This window comes from Falco biarmicus, chromosome 1, assembly GCF_023638135.1.
Source record: "Falco biarmicus isolate bFalBia1 chromosome 1, bFalBia1.pri, whole genome shotgun sequence".
Taxonomy (NCBI): domain Eukaryota; kingdom Metazoa; phylum Chordata; class Aves; order Falconiformes; family Falconidae; genus Falco; species Falco biarmicus.
In genome coordinates, this window is record NC_079288.1 from 4,651,341 (window position 1) to 4,668,732 (window position 17,392).

Here is a 17,392-nt window from a genome sequence, read left to right on the forward strand (position 1 = left end):
CGCTTTCTGCCGTCACGTGACGCGCGTGCGCAGGCGCCCACCCCGCCCCTTCTCCGCGGGCCGGATCACGTGCCACCGCGGCCACGCCCCCGCCGCGCTCCGCCGCCGCCGCCGTCACTCGGGTTTCGCGCTGCGGGGCGGGGCGCGGGAGGGGCCCAGCCCGCCAGGGGGGCCGGCGGCGCGCTGAGGCGGCCCGGGGCGGGGGCTGCGCCCGCCTGCGTCCCGCCGCTCCGCAGGCCGGTGCCGCCCCGCCGCCGGCACGGGGCTACCGCTCCCCGCCGCGCTTCCCGCCCCGCCCCGCGGCCCTTCCGGGGGCCAGGCCCGCCTGCTGCTCCGCCCCGCCGGCCGCGTCGCCGCCGCGGCTGCCCATGGAGGCCGAGGCAGAGGTGCGGCTCCTCTTGCAGGAGGCTCGGGAATGCATCGAGGCGGCGCGGAGCTACCGGCGGGAGCTGGAGCAGCGGCTGCGGGGGCTGCACCAGGCGCGGAAGCAGGTGGGGATGCGGGGCGGGGGCGCTCGGGGACGAGGGGCCGGGAGGCGTCGTGGCTGCCGCCCCTCCCGGCCGGCGCGGCGGGGCCGGGGCTCCCCCTGAGGCGGCTCCCGGGCGGGCCGGGGCTCCCGGGCCAGCGGCGGGCCCCGCTCCTGCGCCCCTCACCCGCCTTTTCCTCCAGAGCCGCGGGGTCGCGGAGCAGCGGCGGGAGCGGGGTCGGGCTGGCGGGGGCCCCGCCGGGCCGGGGGGGGCCGGGGCCGCTGGGGCTGGGCAGGGCCGGGGGCACCAGGGGGAGGGGGGCGTGCGCTGCGCCGTGTTTGTAGCGAGCCTGAGTCCCTGGGGGCGGGGGGTGGCCCGGGCGGGGACACGGGTGTCCAGAGGCGCTGAGCCTCAGTTCGCAGGGAGCGTCGCGCCGGCCGCCCTGCCCTGGCACCTCACAGCACCGGCGCTTCGGCTGCCGTCCCCATGCACCGAGCCCCGTGGGTCACGTACTGGTGTTGCCAGCATTCCAGGTTTGCTGGTTTCTGCAGCTGTGCGCTGGAGCCGGGCGTTTGCTGGCCCTGGTAACCCACCCGCTCCGCCTGAAGGTGCACGCCGAGATAGGCAGATGTGGTAGCGATGCTGCACCGAGCCCTGTGAAGGACTCACTTCTCTGCTAAGCCACCCTCTAAGCATTTCCCATTTTGCAGATTGGAACCAGTGCCTTGCTATCTTTGATTCAAGTCTGCGAGGGTTAAATAAAAAACCAAAACCAGCAAAACCAAACTCAGAAAATGTTGCTGTGGTGACCTGATAATTTTTCTGAAGCAGATTCCATTAGCTTAGAAATCTGCTATAGATCTCCTAGGTTAGCGTCCTGCTGCTGAGTGAGTGCGGGCAATCACTATACATTAAATTAGTCATCTTCAAAACCACAGGCTGCTTAAGAAAATGAATTGGTCATGGCTGTCTTTAATCGGAAGGTGCTGGCAATAACTCGGACTGTGCTGAGAGGGACCCAGTTTGTCCTTCCATGGTGGCTGTGGGTGCTCGGTTAGCTTACCTTTCTTTCTTTCCCCTCTTGGGGGGGATTCCTTTGCTTGTGTGCATGTTTCTGTTTCTCTCTTTCCATCTTCAGGACCACTATTTGGTTCACAAAGAACACAGCCAAGAATTCCCTGTGTCCCGAAGTGCTCAGTGTCTTAGACTGGGGATCAGATTGCGGAGCTTTTATTATTTGGGGACCAGTGGGCCGATGTGATAGGAAAAGCACTTTAGATCACTTCTGTTGCATCCTTTTCTTTTAGACCAATGTGACACGGTTTTCAAAAAACTTCACGCCGCTCTGTGCGTATTCTGGGACTTGCATTTCCTCTTCTGCGTAGCTAGTGATGTCTGTAGTGCTGAGGTTGACTGGGATGTGTATCTGCCTGTAACGGAGGTAATGGGCTTAGAGAAGTGACTGTTCTGTCTTCCTCCGCCCCACCCCTTCACAAAGCGAAATACTTCCTTTTTTCTGAAGCGTTAAAATAACAAGAGAAGGGAAACGGAGCTGTGTGGCAGCTGCAGAGGTTCATGAATATTACTTGAAGAGGAAATTTATTTTACCTAACCAGAGAACATCCTGTGTTGGTTATCTGTAACTTCTAAAGATCTTGAAATTATATGTAAGGCCTTCTAAAGATCTTGAAATTATATGTAAGGCTGTGTGCTTGTTGCAGCATTTCCTTGTGTGTGTGACTTAGGAAAAAAAAAAAGTTGTTCGAAGGGAGATGTTTACTTTTGACTTCTGCATCTTTAGCTCAGGGGTGTTCAAATGCATTTTCTTCCCTAAAAGTCAGATTCAGCAAGTTTGCAGACATTTTAATAAGCGCTTACAAAACCTTCTGTGGTCTGGTTCTTCTAGAATCAAAACAGACTTGCTGTTCACCCTGCCCTGTAACCCTGGAGCACAGACAAATCAGAGGTGACTGGAAAACAAAAATAATGAAAAGAAAGTAGCTTTAAGAGGATTTTAAAAATCCAGTGAAGTGATAGGGCCTGGAAAAGTGCTCCTAGATAGTCTTCTAAAAGCCTGGTATCTTCTTCTTTCCAACAAGGATTACCTGTATATGATGGCAGAATGGGTTTTGAACTGGATTCCAGCAGTTTTGAGGGACGGTGGGGAGAAGGCCTGCACAGCATTTGGACTTTTCTGACCAGAAAAATTTGTCGAGTAAAGTACACATAACCCAGTTTGTATTTTGCTTAGTTAATATGCTCTTCCCCTTGTCCGGGCTAGTTTTCTTTGCCTCCTTCCCCACTGTACATGTATTAGAAATGACTGCACTGGTTTGTTAACTGCTAGTGGTCCTTTTTTAAAGCTGCCTTCACATGCAGCTTTTCTCCAGCAGATACAATTGAGGTGGTTCAGAAAAATAAAAGATGTGCATGGCATTTGCCTTTTTCCTGAATCCTTCTTTCCCATTACCTGAATTTAGATCAGAGAAAGTGCAACGCTGACCAGAGATGTACTCGAGCAGCATTTTAACGATTTGAAAGGGACCCTAAAGAAGCTGTTGGATGAGCGACTAATGTCACTGCTGCAGGAAGTAGATGCTATCGAACAAGAGAGCATCAAACCCTTGGATGAATGCCAGAAACTAATAGAGCACGGAGTCAGTACAGCCGATGATTTGCTCCGCGAAGGTAAGGCAGGTCCTGATACTAAGTCTTAGCTCTGCTTTCCAGTGGGTGTCTCAATGTCTGGGATATTCCTGTTATGATCAGCATATTTGGCTCATTTTGGACTTCTTTCAAACCAGATGTTAAGAAAAAGTTAAAGTTGAGTAGTTGTCGTATAGAGCTGATCAATAGTATCTCCTCCAAGTTTGTATTTTAGTATTTTGCTCTGATCCTAGGGTGTACCTCTATCAGCGTAGCCTCTCCTTAAGGGCAAGAAATACCTGCTTTGGAAATGCCTCACTACAGAGATGTTCTGTACCCTCCACGCTAGGAGGGGTTATGTCAGGCTCCTTTGAAATAAAGTACATCTTGGGTACCATAATAACAGAACATCTCTGTTAGTTGAAGGAAGTTATTTGTGTCTTAGTGGAATAGCAGCTGAAGTAAACAGGTTATCTTTGATGATAGATGCGATTATGTTCACTGTTGATGTGGAACATAAGGAATGAAATGGCCGCTCTATAGGGAAAACTTCTCAAAAAAGTCTGAGGACGATGCGGACAAAAATGGACGCGTGGAATATCACCATAAGGGCCACTTTATACCCTACTGATGCTAAATACCTAGCCAGAAAGGAATGTCACTCCTGACTGTTTTCCCCACACTGGAGAACCTACTGGGAGCATGTCTGAGCCATGAATATGTTGGCAGTTTCCTTGCATTGTTCTCATGTCTCAACTTTAACTTTCTTTCAAAACATGAGCTCGGTTTTGTGAAATACAGTGCATTGAGCAGACTCCCACAGGGAGGGAATCTACCGGCTTCCACTCGGGCGCGAGCATCGCACTGAAAGCTTACTAGCTGCACGCCTCCTGTTCACAGGAGTACCAACAGTGGTTAACAGTTAATTTGTTGGGGTCTTTATCTAGCACCACAGCCTCTGGGACAGGTGGTAGTCACCTTGTGTTTAAGTTTCAAGTTACTGAATTACAAGGTGGTGGCAAAGATTGCCTGTGTTATACACGCTGTTTCTGTTGGATCTCTTGAGAACCTGATTAGCTGTGCACTGGTCACCGTTCCCGCTGTAGCGGCGGCATCGCTAAGTGGTGGCGTCAAAATGAGCAGACATTGCATCTGAGTCAGAAAGGAGTTAAGCCTCCATGGTTATTAAATCTCCTGCTGCCAGTTATGACGTATGCTTTTCTTTAGAGATTTGTAACGTTTGTAATCCTCCATTTGGAAAAGGGCTGAGCTTGCTCATGTTGTAAATTACCATAAAGTCATCAGATAGGAGGACGGAGCCTATGTCTCTGTAAGCTGAGGTGTGGGATGCTACTTTATACGGAAAGTTTATGACAAGATTTCTACTTATCTCTGTACTTCAATGCATGGATTATTTCCTTCATTACAACAGTAGTTACCATTTACATTGTAGCAAACAGAACAATGGTTGAAATTATTTTTTGCTTTTATGCTTCTGCTTTTTTGTTTTCTGCTCAGTAAACGTGCTTTGCTTTTCTCTTCCTGTAAAGCAGGTGGAGGAAGAGATTAATAGTCCTGATTTCTGGCATGTCACCCCAGTTCTGCTACTGCCTGGGACCTGAGGCAAATTATTACATCGGTTATGGGTGTGTCTACGGGAAGCTTTGAGAGCTTCAAAAGTTGCTAGATAGACTTTATATTGTCAACTATAATTGTATTTTTCTAGCTAAGAGTCTAGCAAAAGTGCTGAGAATGCTTCATGTTTAATTGGTTGTTCGTGTCAGAACTGGTTATTCTTTGAAGCAAAGAATGCCTTGCTTGGACGTTGTCTCATTAGGAATATTTTTACCATTTGATTCCAGGAGAGAGTGCAGTCCACGGAGATGTGGGACAACAGAATGAGAAACTTTGCAGCTTTACAAAAAAAGCTTTACATATTCAGCTAGATAGGTAAGATACTGAGGTGATCTGAGGCAGCGGCACGTGTTTTTCTTGTATAGGGAATCTTTTCTTCTTTGAAACAAAAGCCTTCTGCTCCATTGCCTGAAAAGTTTTATTTGAGGTATTATTGTCCTGTTTGTTTCACAGACTTTCCTTGGGGCTGGCAGTCACAGAATGGAGTAGCTTGCAACCTCCATATGTTCTGGAGAAATATAGACTCTATTTGTGAATGATGAAACCTCTCCTTGTGGAACAGCTTGTATTTCGGAGTATTTACTGAGAAACAGACAGTCTGGTTAGGGCCAAAACACAATGTTTTCTGAGTCTTTTAAGTTTGAAATGCACACGCCAATTTCTGCAGCTGTTCTCTCTTTTCAAATCTGCATGGATGCAAGTGTATGGACAAAATACAAACTTGTAGAAGTTTGCCCCTCTCATTACAGCAAACTTTCCTTTCTCAGCTTACCAGAAGTGCCCTCCTTGGTTGACGTGCCTTGTTTATCTGCCCAGTTGGATGATTGCCTTCTTACTATATTGAAAAATCAAATATTCAGACATGGAACTGTGGCATCTCGCCCACCTGTACAGCTAGAGGAATTTGTTGAGAAGCCTGGAGGTATTTTAGTCCGATGGTGTAAGGTAGGTAAAATATCCTGGGTGAAAACCATTCAGACTGCAGTTTTGTTGATAAAAACTGAAAAAGCCACTTTCATTCTGGACTCTTTACTGCTTTCAAAGGACAGTCCACGCCAGTGTGTAGGTTAGAAGCTTTAGAAGATATTTTTATGGTGATGGCCTCATCTAAAGGCAAGGTAATCTAGTGATGTTGTGGTTGGTGCTGGAGTTTGTGTCTGCCTGCCGGTGACACTTGTGTGTTAGACTCTTGCTGTTGGACTCTCCCTGCTCCCATCTGCAGGCAGAAAGAGCAGACACTAATTGACCTCTGCCTCACAGTCTCTTTCTCTGCGTATGGGGAAAAGTCAGGAGAGGCAGCTGAAAACGCTGCTACCCCTGCTTCCCACGCTTAAGCAAGTGCCAGGTACTGGACAAGCAGGAAACAACTTCATATACTCTTCCCACTAAACAAATAAATACAAGAGCGTAATCTTACCTGTGATGCTGTTGTACAAACAAGACCAAGAAAGCCTGGTGCGTGTGTTCCTGACAGAGGTGATTCACACGTAGCACTTGTGCTCTGGAAGCGAGTGGTTTGTGTGTGTAGCAGTAACAGCCAAACACTCTCGGCGAGACTGAACTTCATTGCTGGGGTGACGCTTTTCTTCCCTGTGAAGACGCATTAGCAGACCCAGGATGAGGCTGAACCCGTTCTGTTACGCTTTTACCCCTAAACATGTTTGTTTTCTTAGGGAGTGGACAGAAAGAGAAAATATTTTAATATTGGCATTAGCTAGTCACGTGGCTGGTCTCTTCAATGCACAAAATCTGTTTTTGAGTAAATCACTGCTGTGCTCCCGTGGTTTAGTTGTTGGGCAGCTCTACACTCCTTGGCAGCATTAAACAACGTTTTGTTGTTCTCAGAACAGCTAGCCATTGCTCAGCCACCTTTACCTGGTAAAGGATGTGGACTCGGATTATAAACCCACAGGCACTATTGTCACATGTAGTCTGATCTTCTGTGCTGTAGAGTAGTTCCCTGAACTCAGTCATGCTTGGGGGACAGTAGAGCTTTTCTGGTGGTGATGGTGGAGGGAGGGAATCTCTTTTGACTTAGAGATATCAAAGAATTGGAAGTTATTCCCTGGAACAGTTTATGAAGGGTAACAGTGAGTGATGAAAACTGGCACTGAATTTCTTCTGCAAATTTATCTTCAGCTTTTGGCTGAAGGATCTTGTTATCTCTCTGCTAGATTGAATGTTTCTTCTCCTAGAGATATTTTCAAACTGTAATCGAATAATTCTTGTACTTCTTTTTGTTTTAGTTGGTTCAGACACTGATTTTATTTTCTATAAGGCATGCTTTCAGCTCTTTCCTACCTTGTGACTCTGAATCACCTTTGATTACAGCCTGCAGTACTGTCCTAATACATGCCACTTCAGAGGCAAAAGAAAAAAATAGCAGACCTTTATTAATGCGATCAATGTTTCTCTAGGTGGATGATGACTTCATACCACAAGATTACCGGCTGCAATATCGTAAGGGTACTGCCAATCAATTTGAAGATGCGTACGTCGGCTCGGAGACAGAGTTCATAGTGCTGCATATTGATCCAAATGTCGATTACCAGTTCAGAGTCTGTGCCCGAGGAGATGGACGGCAGGAGTGGAGTCCATGGAGTGTTCCTCAGATCGGCTGCACCACGCTGGTTCCCCACGGTACTGGTTTCATTGCAGGTCATCTTCACCTTTAAACCTGTGCCATCAGTGCAGCCTCCTGAGGGTTTATAGCTGAATGACTCACGGAGCTGCTTTTTGTGTGGTGACGGGGTGTCCTTAGCTATGATGTGTGTGTGTAATGTGTGATGGATTATCCTTTCATCCTGCAGTTTATTCTTTGCTTCCTAGTGTGAGGGACGGATTGTACGCCTTTCCAGCAGGTACCTCACTGCTTAGCCTCGGAAAGCGTCGATGAGCCAGAAGTGAAGCATTTTTTTCCTTCTCCCTCACCCTTACCTAAGAGATTTTGATGAGTTACAGTCTTACAACAAGCTCTTAGAGAAAGAAACCCCTAAATTTTCTCTTTGCTTGCACATTTTTAAGGGCAATGGGTAATGAAGGTTTTCCTTTGCCTACAATACGACTTCACAGGGATCACACAGAGTGAACTGCTGGTGAATCTGTGAACTGGGAAACACTTTATGTAATTGCAAATTATTTGAAAAAGAAAACTCTCCGTCAGAAGGTGGCAAAACCAGACCGTTCTTAATGTGGCTTAACCTTCTTATGAGGCACACTGAGTGGACGTTGCGACTGGTTTGATTTTGCACAGACAGCAGCTAGTTGAGTTGAGGTTTATACTTTTCATGCTTTTTTTGTTTTCTTTTTTGAAGAATGGACAGCTGGTTTGGAGGGTTACAGCTTGAGCAGTCGAAGAAACATAGCGCTTCGAAACGACTCTCAGTCATGTGGTGTGCTCTACTCCAAAGCTCCCACCTACTTCTGTGGGCAGACATTAACATTCAGGCAAGTACTTTCTGGGAAACTGTTCTCTGGTGCGTCTCCTGTGAGCAATTACACCTGAATTGTACATAAACCTGAGTCATGATGCATGTTGGAGTTTTACACCAGCTCAGCCCTAGTCGAGGTAGCGTGTCTGTGTGAAGTCTGAGCTTCCTTCTCTGTGCTCCTACCTCCTGGCTCTTTAGGAAAACACCTGCTGTTTTTGTAGGACCCGCTCCTATCTAAAACAGAGATGAGTGAACTCCTGAGGGATGGTAAAATAGAGCCCTAGCCCATGCTGAGCAAGCCTGTGGAATGCTGAACTTCCTCAGGTTCTGTAGCAGCTGTTACTGGCCACTCAGCAGTCAGTGGAGGCTCGACATTGATTCTTTCTAACCTGGGGTCGGGGGGTGCTTTCCTTCCCAGACTGTCCGTGAGCTCTGAAGGCTTTGGACATGAAGATACTGTATGTGCTGTTGGGACAGTCTGGCACTGATGTCTTTAACTGAGATAATTAGGGCTGATCAGACTACTGCTTGAAACTGGCATTAGAAAATCCTGAGTGGAGAAGAGATCTTGTGAAGTTCAAGCTTTCCATTTCACACAGAACGCGATTAGAAACTTTGGCAGCTTTGCTGCCTGTAGTCCTGTCCCTGAGATGATGCTGTTTAACAGGGTATGAGGAATGTCCTTGTGGATATGTCAGCTGTAATTACAGACCTCAGAGACTCTGAAGCTTTATTCCATCTTTCCCTGGTTAAATAAAACAACTTGCTGTACAGTAGGCAACCCTCAAAGGCAATTTAAGGGGGCTATTCGTGGTATTTCTGTAACTTACTCCGTGGTGTTTCATTTCTCCCTTCCTGGTAATGAATTAACTTTAGATGGTTGTAGTAGGAAGATGTATTCAGTTGCCCTGTCTGAGACGGGATAAAAAGATCCAAAGCTTTCATTTGGAATCTGTTGCTAGATTTAACATCTCTTGGCTCAGAAATGCCTGTGAAATTAAAGGCAGAACTTCGAGGTTTCCCTTGGTTCTTTTTCAGACCAATGCCTTTTATCTTTTTTTATTGGTAGCACATGAAAATCTTTTGCTTTACATTTTGGTAATGTGGACTCCTCTCCAAGAGGAGATTGTTTCAGGATGGCAGAGCATTAAGAAGCACGTGTCCACAAGAACTATAATGACATTAATCTTAAGACTGAAGACAACCTCAAAATTTGATTGTTCCTCTTTCAAGGTCCATGAGCAGCTCCTTGTTTGAAAGTGTGTGTGTGAGATTTTCCCGAGCAGGGAGATGTGGTACTTGGCTTTCTCCATCTGTTGAAACAGAAGTGTATTCAGAAGGGGAGAAGTGGCTGGCTGAGCGAACCAAATAAGCAAGGTTCACGTTACAGATGTTTGTGAAGTTTGTGAAGCAGCTTTGTATTCTTCTTGTACGTTCAGGACACAGGCATAGCTCATCGGTGAAAAGTGAAGCTGCCGTAAATGCAATGCTTTGTACCAGCTTTTTAAAGATAAACTACTGCAGTTTTCCTCTGGGGTGAGGCATTTGGACAAGCTGTAGGAAAATATTGCTTTAAGTCAAGACTCATTCTGTTTCTTTGCAGCCTTTGGGGAGCTGCCCTTAGAAAAGGGAACATTCCTGCAGTGACCTGCTCTGCAGCCATCCCTAAAGCTTTTGCTTGCAGAGGGGAGCCACGGTCAGTCTGGCCAGGCTGGGATTTGGGCTCATCCAGCAGATGGCCTATGAAGATCATTCTGACTTTGTCAGGAAGCCACCACAGCTCTACTGGCCGCTACTAGAAAGGAAGCACGTCTGATCACCCACGGAGTTACCTCTCTGTGCTCTGAGACAAAGGGAAACTGGTGGCAGCTGAACTAGTTCAGCATCTGTGTGCTGCAGTGAGAGGCAAGGTTTTGTTCTGCAGCACTGGAAGTGGTGAGGAGGGATGGGAGCAGTGTCCCACCACACATTCAGTGGGCTTTTAAAAATTTTAAGTCCAGGGATCATAGAGGCTGGAGAATAACTTTGTTAATGTGATGGGGAAAATCAGCCTAGTAAAGGAAGCTTAGGAGGTTGTGCAGGGATACTCTGTGCGGTACTTGGGCTGGTTAGTGATTGCTGAAAAATCAAAACCTGGTAAGGAGAGGAACGGTGATCTGTGCCAGTCCTGCCCCTCTTGCCGAGGCAGAGCGAGGGGAGGCAGAGCGAGGGGAGGCAGAGCGAGGGGAGGCAGAGCGAGGGGAGGCAGAGCGAGGGGAGGCAGAGCGAGGGGAGGCAGAGCGAGGGGAGGCAGAGCGAGGGGAGGCAGAGCGAGGGGAGGCAGAGCGAGGGGAGGCAGAGCGAGGGGAGGCAGAGCGAGGGGAGGCAGAGCGAGGGGAGGCAGAGCGAGGGGAGGCAGAGCGAGGGGAGGCAGAGCGAGGGGAGGCAGAGCGAGGGGAGGCAGAGCGAGGGGAGGCAGAGCGAGGGGAGGCAGAGCGAGGGGAGGCAGAGCGAGGGGAGGCAGAGCGAGGGGAGGCAGAGCGAGGGGAGGCAGGCTGCTGCAGCATCACAGCTCAGCCGGTGCCTGGGGCATGCGGGTGGTGCTGCCTCGGTGTGCTGCAGGGAAGGTTTGGCTCTTTCCTACCGCGCGTTAGCGTGCAGCCCAGCCTGCTCCTGGGAGTAGGGGCAGCGATGTAGCAAGGGGAGCCCTGACGCTGGGAAGCCTGGGTGTGAGGAGTACAGACGTACACAGAAATGTGGCCTGATTCAGCGTGGACACCACCAAGAGCGCTGAACCTAAACCCCCTCAGCTGGTCCTGATTCAGCGTGGACTGACTGACTCCTGTGTAAACACTCCCACTCCGGGTGTGCTGTTGCTCCTACCTCCAGCGTTCACTGTCCTGCTGCTAGTCTGGTGTTTTTCTTCCTACTTCTGCCCATCCAGGCTGCCTTGACAGTGCTTTGCAGAAGAGGTCTGTAGAAACGAGGAAGGCAGTGTGGATACAGATTGACATGATAGAATTCCTACTTTTTAATGGGTTTAGAATGATGCATTTTTGGTCATTCCTGTGACTGTACAAACGCTTATTACCAACCCAAAAGTCAAGAAACACTCCCTTGACTAGGGATGGAATGAATTAATGTTGCTGTATGCACAGTTTGCAGATAAATAGCTGTTTATAAAGCTTCAGCAGTAACTCTAAGTTTAAAATCTAAAGCAGAGCACCAAAATCAATTTGAAATCTCATTTAAAGCTGTTTTAGGAAAACATGGTGGTCACTTCAAAACTAAAAGGTTCTTGGATAATTAAATTTAGGGTTTTTGCTTTGCTTTACAGTGCAAGGCTTCTGCTATCTTAGTGACGTCCCCAGGGGACTGAAAAACCTAATGGAGTGCAAAAGTAAAACATGGTTCCAATTTTATCTTCCCTTTTGAAAGAATTAACCCATCATGTGCCAGTCTACAGTGTAATCTGCAGTTCTTAAAAAGCTTCCACCAGAGACTTTCTGCTGTTTGGCAACAACCATGTATCAGTTACTGCTGTTACTCTCAAGCTGAAAATAACCAGTTTTACTTTCTAGGAAAGACCATCAGTTTGCCGAGGCACTCTGCTCACTCCCTGATTTAGCACCTCTGAGGTGGCAGTACAAGAGAAAGGACTCAAATACAGAAGAGCCCTCCAGGGTACAAACCGTGCAGCCCCGCTCAGCTGCTAGGGCCGGGAGGGAACTGCCCTCCCCGGTTGTTTGCACAACTTGTTTGCTTTTTCTTTGGAGATTCTTTCCCAGGACCAAAATCCTAAATGCAGCTGAGCAGAAGCCAGACTAAAAAGTGTTCCTGCTTTTAATACACATTTGTACCAAGCTGATTTATTAAAAACACCAAACCAAAACACCACCACACCCACCCAAACACATCAGCCTTCCACCCCCACCCCTTTACAGCAGAACATGGCAGGGCTCAGAAAAATCCGTTTGAGTCATCCTTACTAAATACTTGCTGAAACTACAGCCGTCTCCCCATAAAACACGATGTGGACCAGTAACCTGGTATAGATGGTTCTAGCTTGGTGTGTAGTGGTTGCTTCAGATAACTGAAATTTATTTCAGATAACTAAGCTGTGACAGCGAGTAATTTTATTAAATAGCAATGAAGGTTTGCAGGAAGCAGATTCGTGTTTTATACAGATGAATAGAGCACTGCTGTGTGGAGTGTTGGGAAAGCTGGTAGGACTTCTGGTCATGCAACAGGGATCTCCCCAAAAGGTTGGAGGAATTTGCTGAAAGCGCTGGAGCGCAGTACAGAGGTCTGGTGTGGCAGGGTATTACTGCCTGGATTTCATTGTATGTTTTGATTTAAACCTTCAGGGTCTGACTTAACTATTTGCTTGGTAGAATTGAAACCGTGGGACAGCCAGACAGACGAGACAGCCTGGGTGTGTGTGTGGAGCAGCAGAATGGCTACGATTCCCTGCAGCGCGATAAAGCGGTGTGCATTAGCACCAATGGTGAGTCTCTATCACATAATTGAAGGATGTGATTTTTTTTTTTTCTTTCCGAAAAGCCATAGCCCCTGGTTCTTTGTATCCCTGGATCACATATGAACAACTTCACCCACCTTTTACGTACGTATGGCTTGTGCAGTTAAAATCTTTGGTGAGATTATGGATCTCCTTTTCTGGCTTGCGGTTACTGTCGCCTCCGATGTGACAAAAAGGAATGCTGCTTCCCCTTTCTTGTGCCTGCAAGAAAACAGGGAGACACAGTATTGCATGTTAGTGTGTACAGAAAGTGAGAAATAATATTTGATGTCTTGACTATTTCAGGGGCAGTATTTGTAAATGGAAAAGAGATGACAAACCAGCTGCCTGCCGTAACTTCTGGATCGACTGTGACATTTGACATGGAAGTTGTACAGTTAGGGCCTTCTGGCACCGAGGGGGGAAATGTCAAGCTTCGAGTAACCATTAGCTCTAACAACAGAGAAGTGGTCTTTGACTGGGTACTTGATCAGTGTTGTGGCTCTTTGTATTTTGGATGCTCGTTTTCATACCCAGGCTGGAAAGTTTTGGTGTTCTAGCAGAAAGCAAGCAGATTTCATAAAGGGTAATGTTAAAACCTGGGTTTCCAGCTGTTCAACATCAACAACCTGTTAACAAAAACTGTCTTTATACTACTTGAACTCCACTATATTGTATTTCCTACTGGATTCATGTAAAAAAAACAATTGTGAAACATTGGATTTGTTACTCTGGAAAAAGTTAGAAGCAGGCATTTGTGTAGGCAAAGTAATTTAAGCAGTTCGTAAGACCTTTCCCCTTTTTCCTCCAGACTTGATTTTTGTCAGTATTTCATTGTACTCTAGTCTCAGGGTACGTGTGTTGTGTAGAAATAACTTTGCTTAATGCTGCTGTTCTGTGAAATAAGCCTGTAAACATTTAGAGGGGTGGTAAGGGACCAAAGTTTTATTTATACCACTCAAAAAGATCAAAGTATTTAGAGCAGTGATGTCCTGCTACGCCTCCTTGTACACAGTGCTGCCTTAATAGTGTGAATGCAGAGGGGGTTCTGCGTGTAACAGCCATTTCTTCCACGCACGGTACTGTTCGTTCCTCCAGAGCAAGGACGTCTGAGCCATAATGTCTGTTTAAATATGTAGCCAGTCTGTTAATGTCTCACTTAAGTGCCTTATTTCCAGATATTTCTTGAACTATTTTCTGTGTTGTCACTTGGAATATATCTTCCAGAATAGCTGCATGGTGATGCTTACATCAATTTAATGCAGATGCTTGCCTCAAACCAGACCAATGCCTAGGGTCGGGCGGTTGTCCTTATCTGCTCCGAAGGTCTTCCCTAGTTGTGACTCACCACGTAGCCTGTGTCAGAGCAAGTCCTGGCGATTTAGTCCCTAGGCATGATGTGCGGATCGGCAGCCACGATTCCATGCACAGCCCCCTAAGACTTGGAAAGAAGCTCCTTTCTGTTGTCCCACGACAGAGACAAGGGAAGTGCTGTTGTGATGTACAGGATTCCAGGAAATCCCAGCGAGCCACTGGGGAACACCTTGCACTCATGGGCAACAGTACGGGTTTATGGTCCGAGCAGTCGGGACGGACGAGGCAGCCTGGGCAAGCTGGGGCTGCTGCTGGAGATCCCCCGTGGGAGAGGATGGGCTGAGGTGCCCTGTTGGCAGAGGTGGTGGTAATTTAGCACTCTCCTCCACCCAGCAGGATGGGGTAAAAGATTATTATGAATTAATTGATGTTTAATTCAGAAGTTACATAAAGTTACCACTAATTCCCCTAAGGAGCAACTGAAAGTTAGAATGAACTTAGAGAGCCTATTCCTGGTCAAAAGGTTGCAATACTACTGCAGTTAAAGAATATTTTGAAATAATGTTAACTGAGGGCGTTCTTACCTCAAATTCAATTAAAATTAAATATATTTTAGCATGTCAGAATAGCAGTATTTTTATAGAACCTAGACAATCATTCTGCCCTTTTTCCTTTGGTGTCAACATGCTAATTAGCTCTCTATGCTAGCATAAAGAGCTTAATTTACATTAGATTAATAACCCCCATACTTTCCTTGTCGGTACAAAAAGATCAGTAATCTTGCCTGCATTTTTTTTCCCCAAGCATCCTTAGTAGGGGTACAAGAATTCAGAAGAGGAAAAGGGCTGTTGGTATTTCTACCATTTAAAAGAGGAAAAAAAATTGTGAGTAGATTCAGGTGGATGCAAAGAACTTGCACAAGGCAGAGCTAGGTTGGAACTTCCTGCCAGACACAAAGTGAGGAGGACTGGAGACCTGCAGGTAAGATGATCCAGTGTTAGCAAGAAAAAGCCTGCAGTATTCTCAGTTTTTCAAGCTCAACTATTTCACAGTCAGGAAGTAAGAGAATACTAGCTTGTCCTGTACTTCCAGTGTTCCTTTGTGAAGTGTTATTGTCAATACTTAAAAAATACGGTTCTTTTCCTGTAGCCAGGAAGGTTCAGTAGATGATAAAACTGTATCAGCCTGTTTAGAGGGTCAGCCTGGCACTCCAGCTAGCAGCCGGCTTAAATCTTGCTCCACTTAGTGCTGATAATTTTACTTTGATACTTAGGTGTCAGGTACTAGTTGTAACTTAGTACTTTTACCGTATGGAAACTACAGTTGTGACTATGTACACTTGTGAGGTACCGCCAGGTCAGGTACCTTTTCACCGGCTCTGGGAGGGGCTAATCGGACTGTGGATTCCACAGGATACGTGCTTGCGTCTTCAAAAGTTCAGCTTAAGCCTTGAATTCAGGTACTTCCAGAGATCCTAACACCTCGTCAGTTTGCTCACAATATACAAACAAAACAGCTTAAGATGACTGTGAAGGGCCACGGGAGGCCCCACTGCTCCCTCCGAGAGCCGAGGATGGCAATAGAAGAAACTGTCTTTCTGACTTCAGTCGTTAGCAGTATGTTCAACAAGGGCAGCTTGCCAAGGGGGGGGGTATTTCAGGGTTTTTTTGTTGTTTTGGTTTTGTTTTTTTAACTTAACAGAAGCCTAGCAGTCCACATTGCAAATTAGGTACTGTTCAGCCACCTCTTAGAGCTGCACCTTTTAAACCTGGGAGGGGTGAAGAGCCTCAGGATAAGAGACCCAAGTAATCAAGCAGTGCAGGATGCAGTCAGGAGAGGCTCGAATTGCAAAGGTTGCAATTCAGTTCTCCCACAATAGTTCAGCTAGACAGACGACTTGACACTTCTGCTTTACAGATTTTCACCTCTAGCTGTTGGAGCCTTCTAAGCAAGAGTGTTCACTGCTTATGGAATCCAATCCTTAAAGTTGTTTTCTTAAGCTAGTACATTCACTTACCTCAACTAAGACTTGTGTCAAGTGAAATTTGAATTTTTTTAAATAAAGTTTTATCCCTCACCTGTGTATGGCCCAGTAAATTATTGGTTGGGGCACAAAGCTGAGTATCACTGCATTCTAACAAGAACATAAGAGAACATATTCTGTAGCACTGCAGCCTTTCCCTTTATTTTTTTCATTTTCTGTCCCTCAGGAGTCCTCAACAATTTTTTCCCCAGGTTTCTTAATTGTGCATTTGATTCCCAGCTGAAGTTCAGATCTTAACTGGCAGCTGACAGAAATACTAATTCTCCTTTTTTTAAAAAATTAGTTGAAAACATCTGTATGCTACTTACCTCGATAGATAACAGTAGGTTTTGGCCACCATGACTTAAGCAAGAAGTAAAAGGTATTTGATCCTCTTGAAGTCAAGCCCATGTTGAACTTCCACACAGCTTTACTTAATTCCTAGTTCTGCTTTACCTGCAGCCTGTTCCCTTTGGTCTCTTTTAAGGGAAAAAATGACTTGTGAAACAAGTTTAAGTAAGACTCCCAAGTTGGTAGCTTTCTTGTATAAATACACCCTTCATAAAACAAACTTTCTCTACAGTAAGGGGCCGAGTATTTCTCCTAGAGGGTGCATCTCTCAAATCAAGCAACCCAAGAAGAGCAGGCAGCAGTCACGGAAGGCAGGCTTACCTACTCCATTTGGAACTCGTCTTCTCCACTGTGAAGCCACATAGGATCAGTTACAACCAGGATCCGGCCCGACAGGAACACCCTCATTCAAGCACTGGCTGATGATGGCACCAAACTGTTCTGCAAATTAAGAAACACTTAACTTTGAACAATATTGTCAAAACTGCCCCCATAGAGTCATTCCTGCATTCTCAAAGTGAAATTGCTGGGTTGGGGGGGGGCTGTACAGTTTGGGGTTTTGGTTTTGTGATTACTTCAGTAACCAGAACAGTTTGAGTTACTTGCAACTGCTTCATTCCAGGCAGTGAATCTTTACATCCCACCCCCAAAAAACTCAAGAACTACATTCAAGACACACTCAAAGCAACGTACACTTAAGAGTTAACAACTTAAATTCAGCTAATGATTTTGAATATAGTATTTAATGCACTGAATTAAATATTCAAGTCATACGTTAGGTTCCAACTTGGGGTTCACAGATCTGTTAAGATCGTCACCAAATACAACACACCATTAAAATCTGCCATGAACACACTGAAGGCTGGGTTAGAAGAACCTGGCCAGTTTCTGAGACGACAGCATAGGACAGCTGCAGCGTGAAGTCAACTTCACAGGACCCGGCTTGTCACACCCCCTGTATGCCAGTATCTGAGTTAGTTCTGACACGGAAACAGATTTTCGGTGTCTGCTATCCAACAGTCACCAC

General features: G+C 46.5%; 1 protein-coding gene across 1 annotated transcript; it reads left to right on the forward strand.

The window, feature by feature from the left end:
- The first annotated feature begins 184 nt into the window (after positions 1-184).
- Positions 185-16,068, forward strand: CRLF3 (cytokine receptor like factor 3). Its single transcript, XM_056334306.1, has 8 exons — positions 185-491; positions 2,948-3,155; positions 4,976-5,063; positions 5,516-5,693; positions 7,166-7,388; positions 8,063-8,195; positions 12,553-12,665; positions 12,984-16,068. Exons 1-8 carry the CDS (start codon positions 369-371, stop codon positions 13,235-13,237), a joined length of 1,320 nt encoding a protein of 439 aa, XP_056190281.1. The 5' UTR covers positions 185-368; the 3' UTR covers positions 13,238-16,068.
- Positions 16,069-17,392: the final 1,324 nt, after the last annotated feature.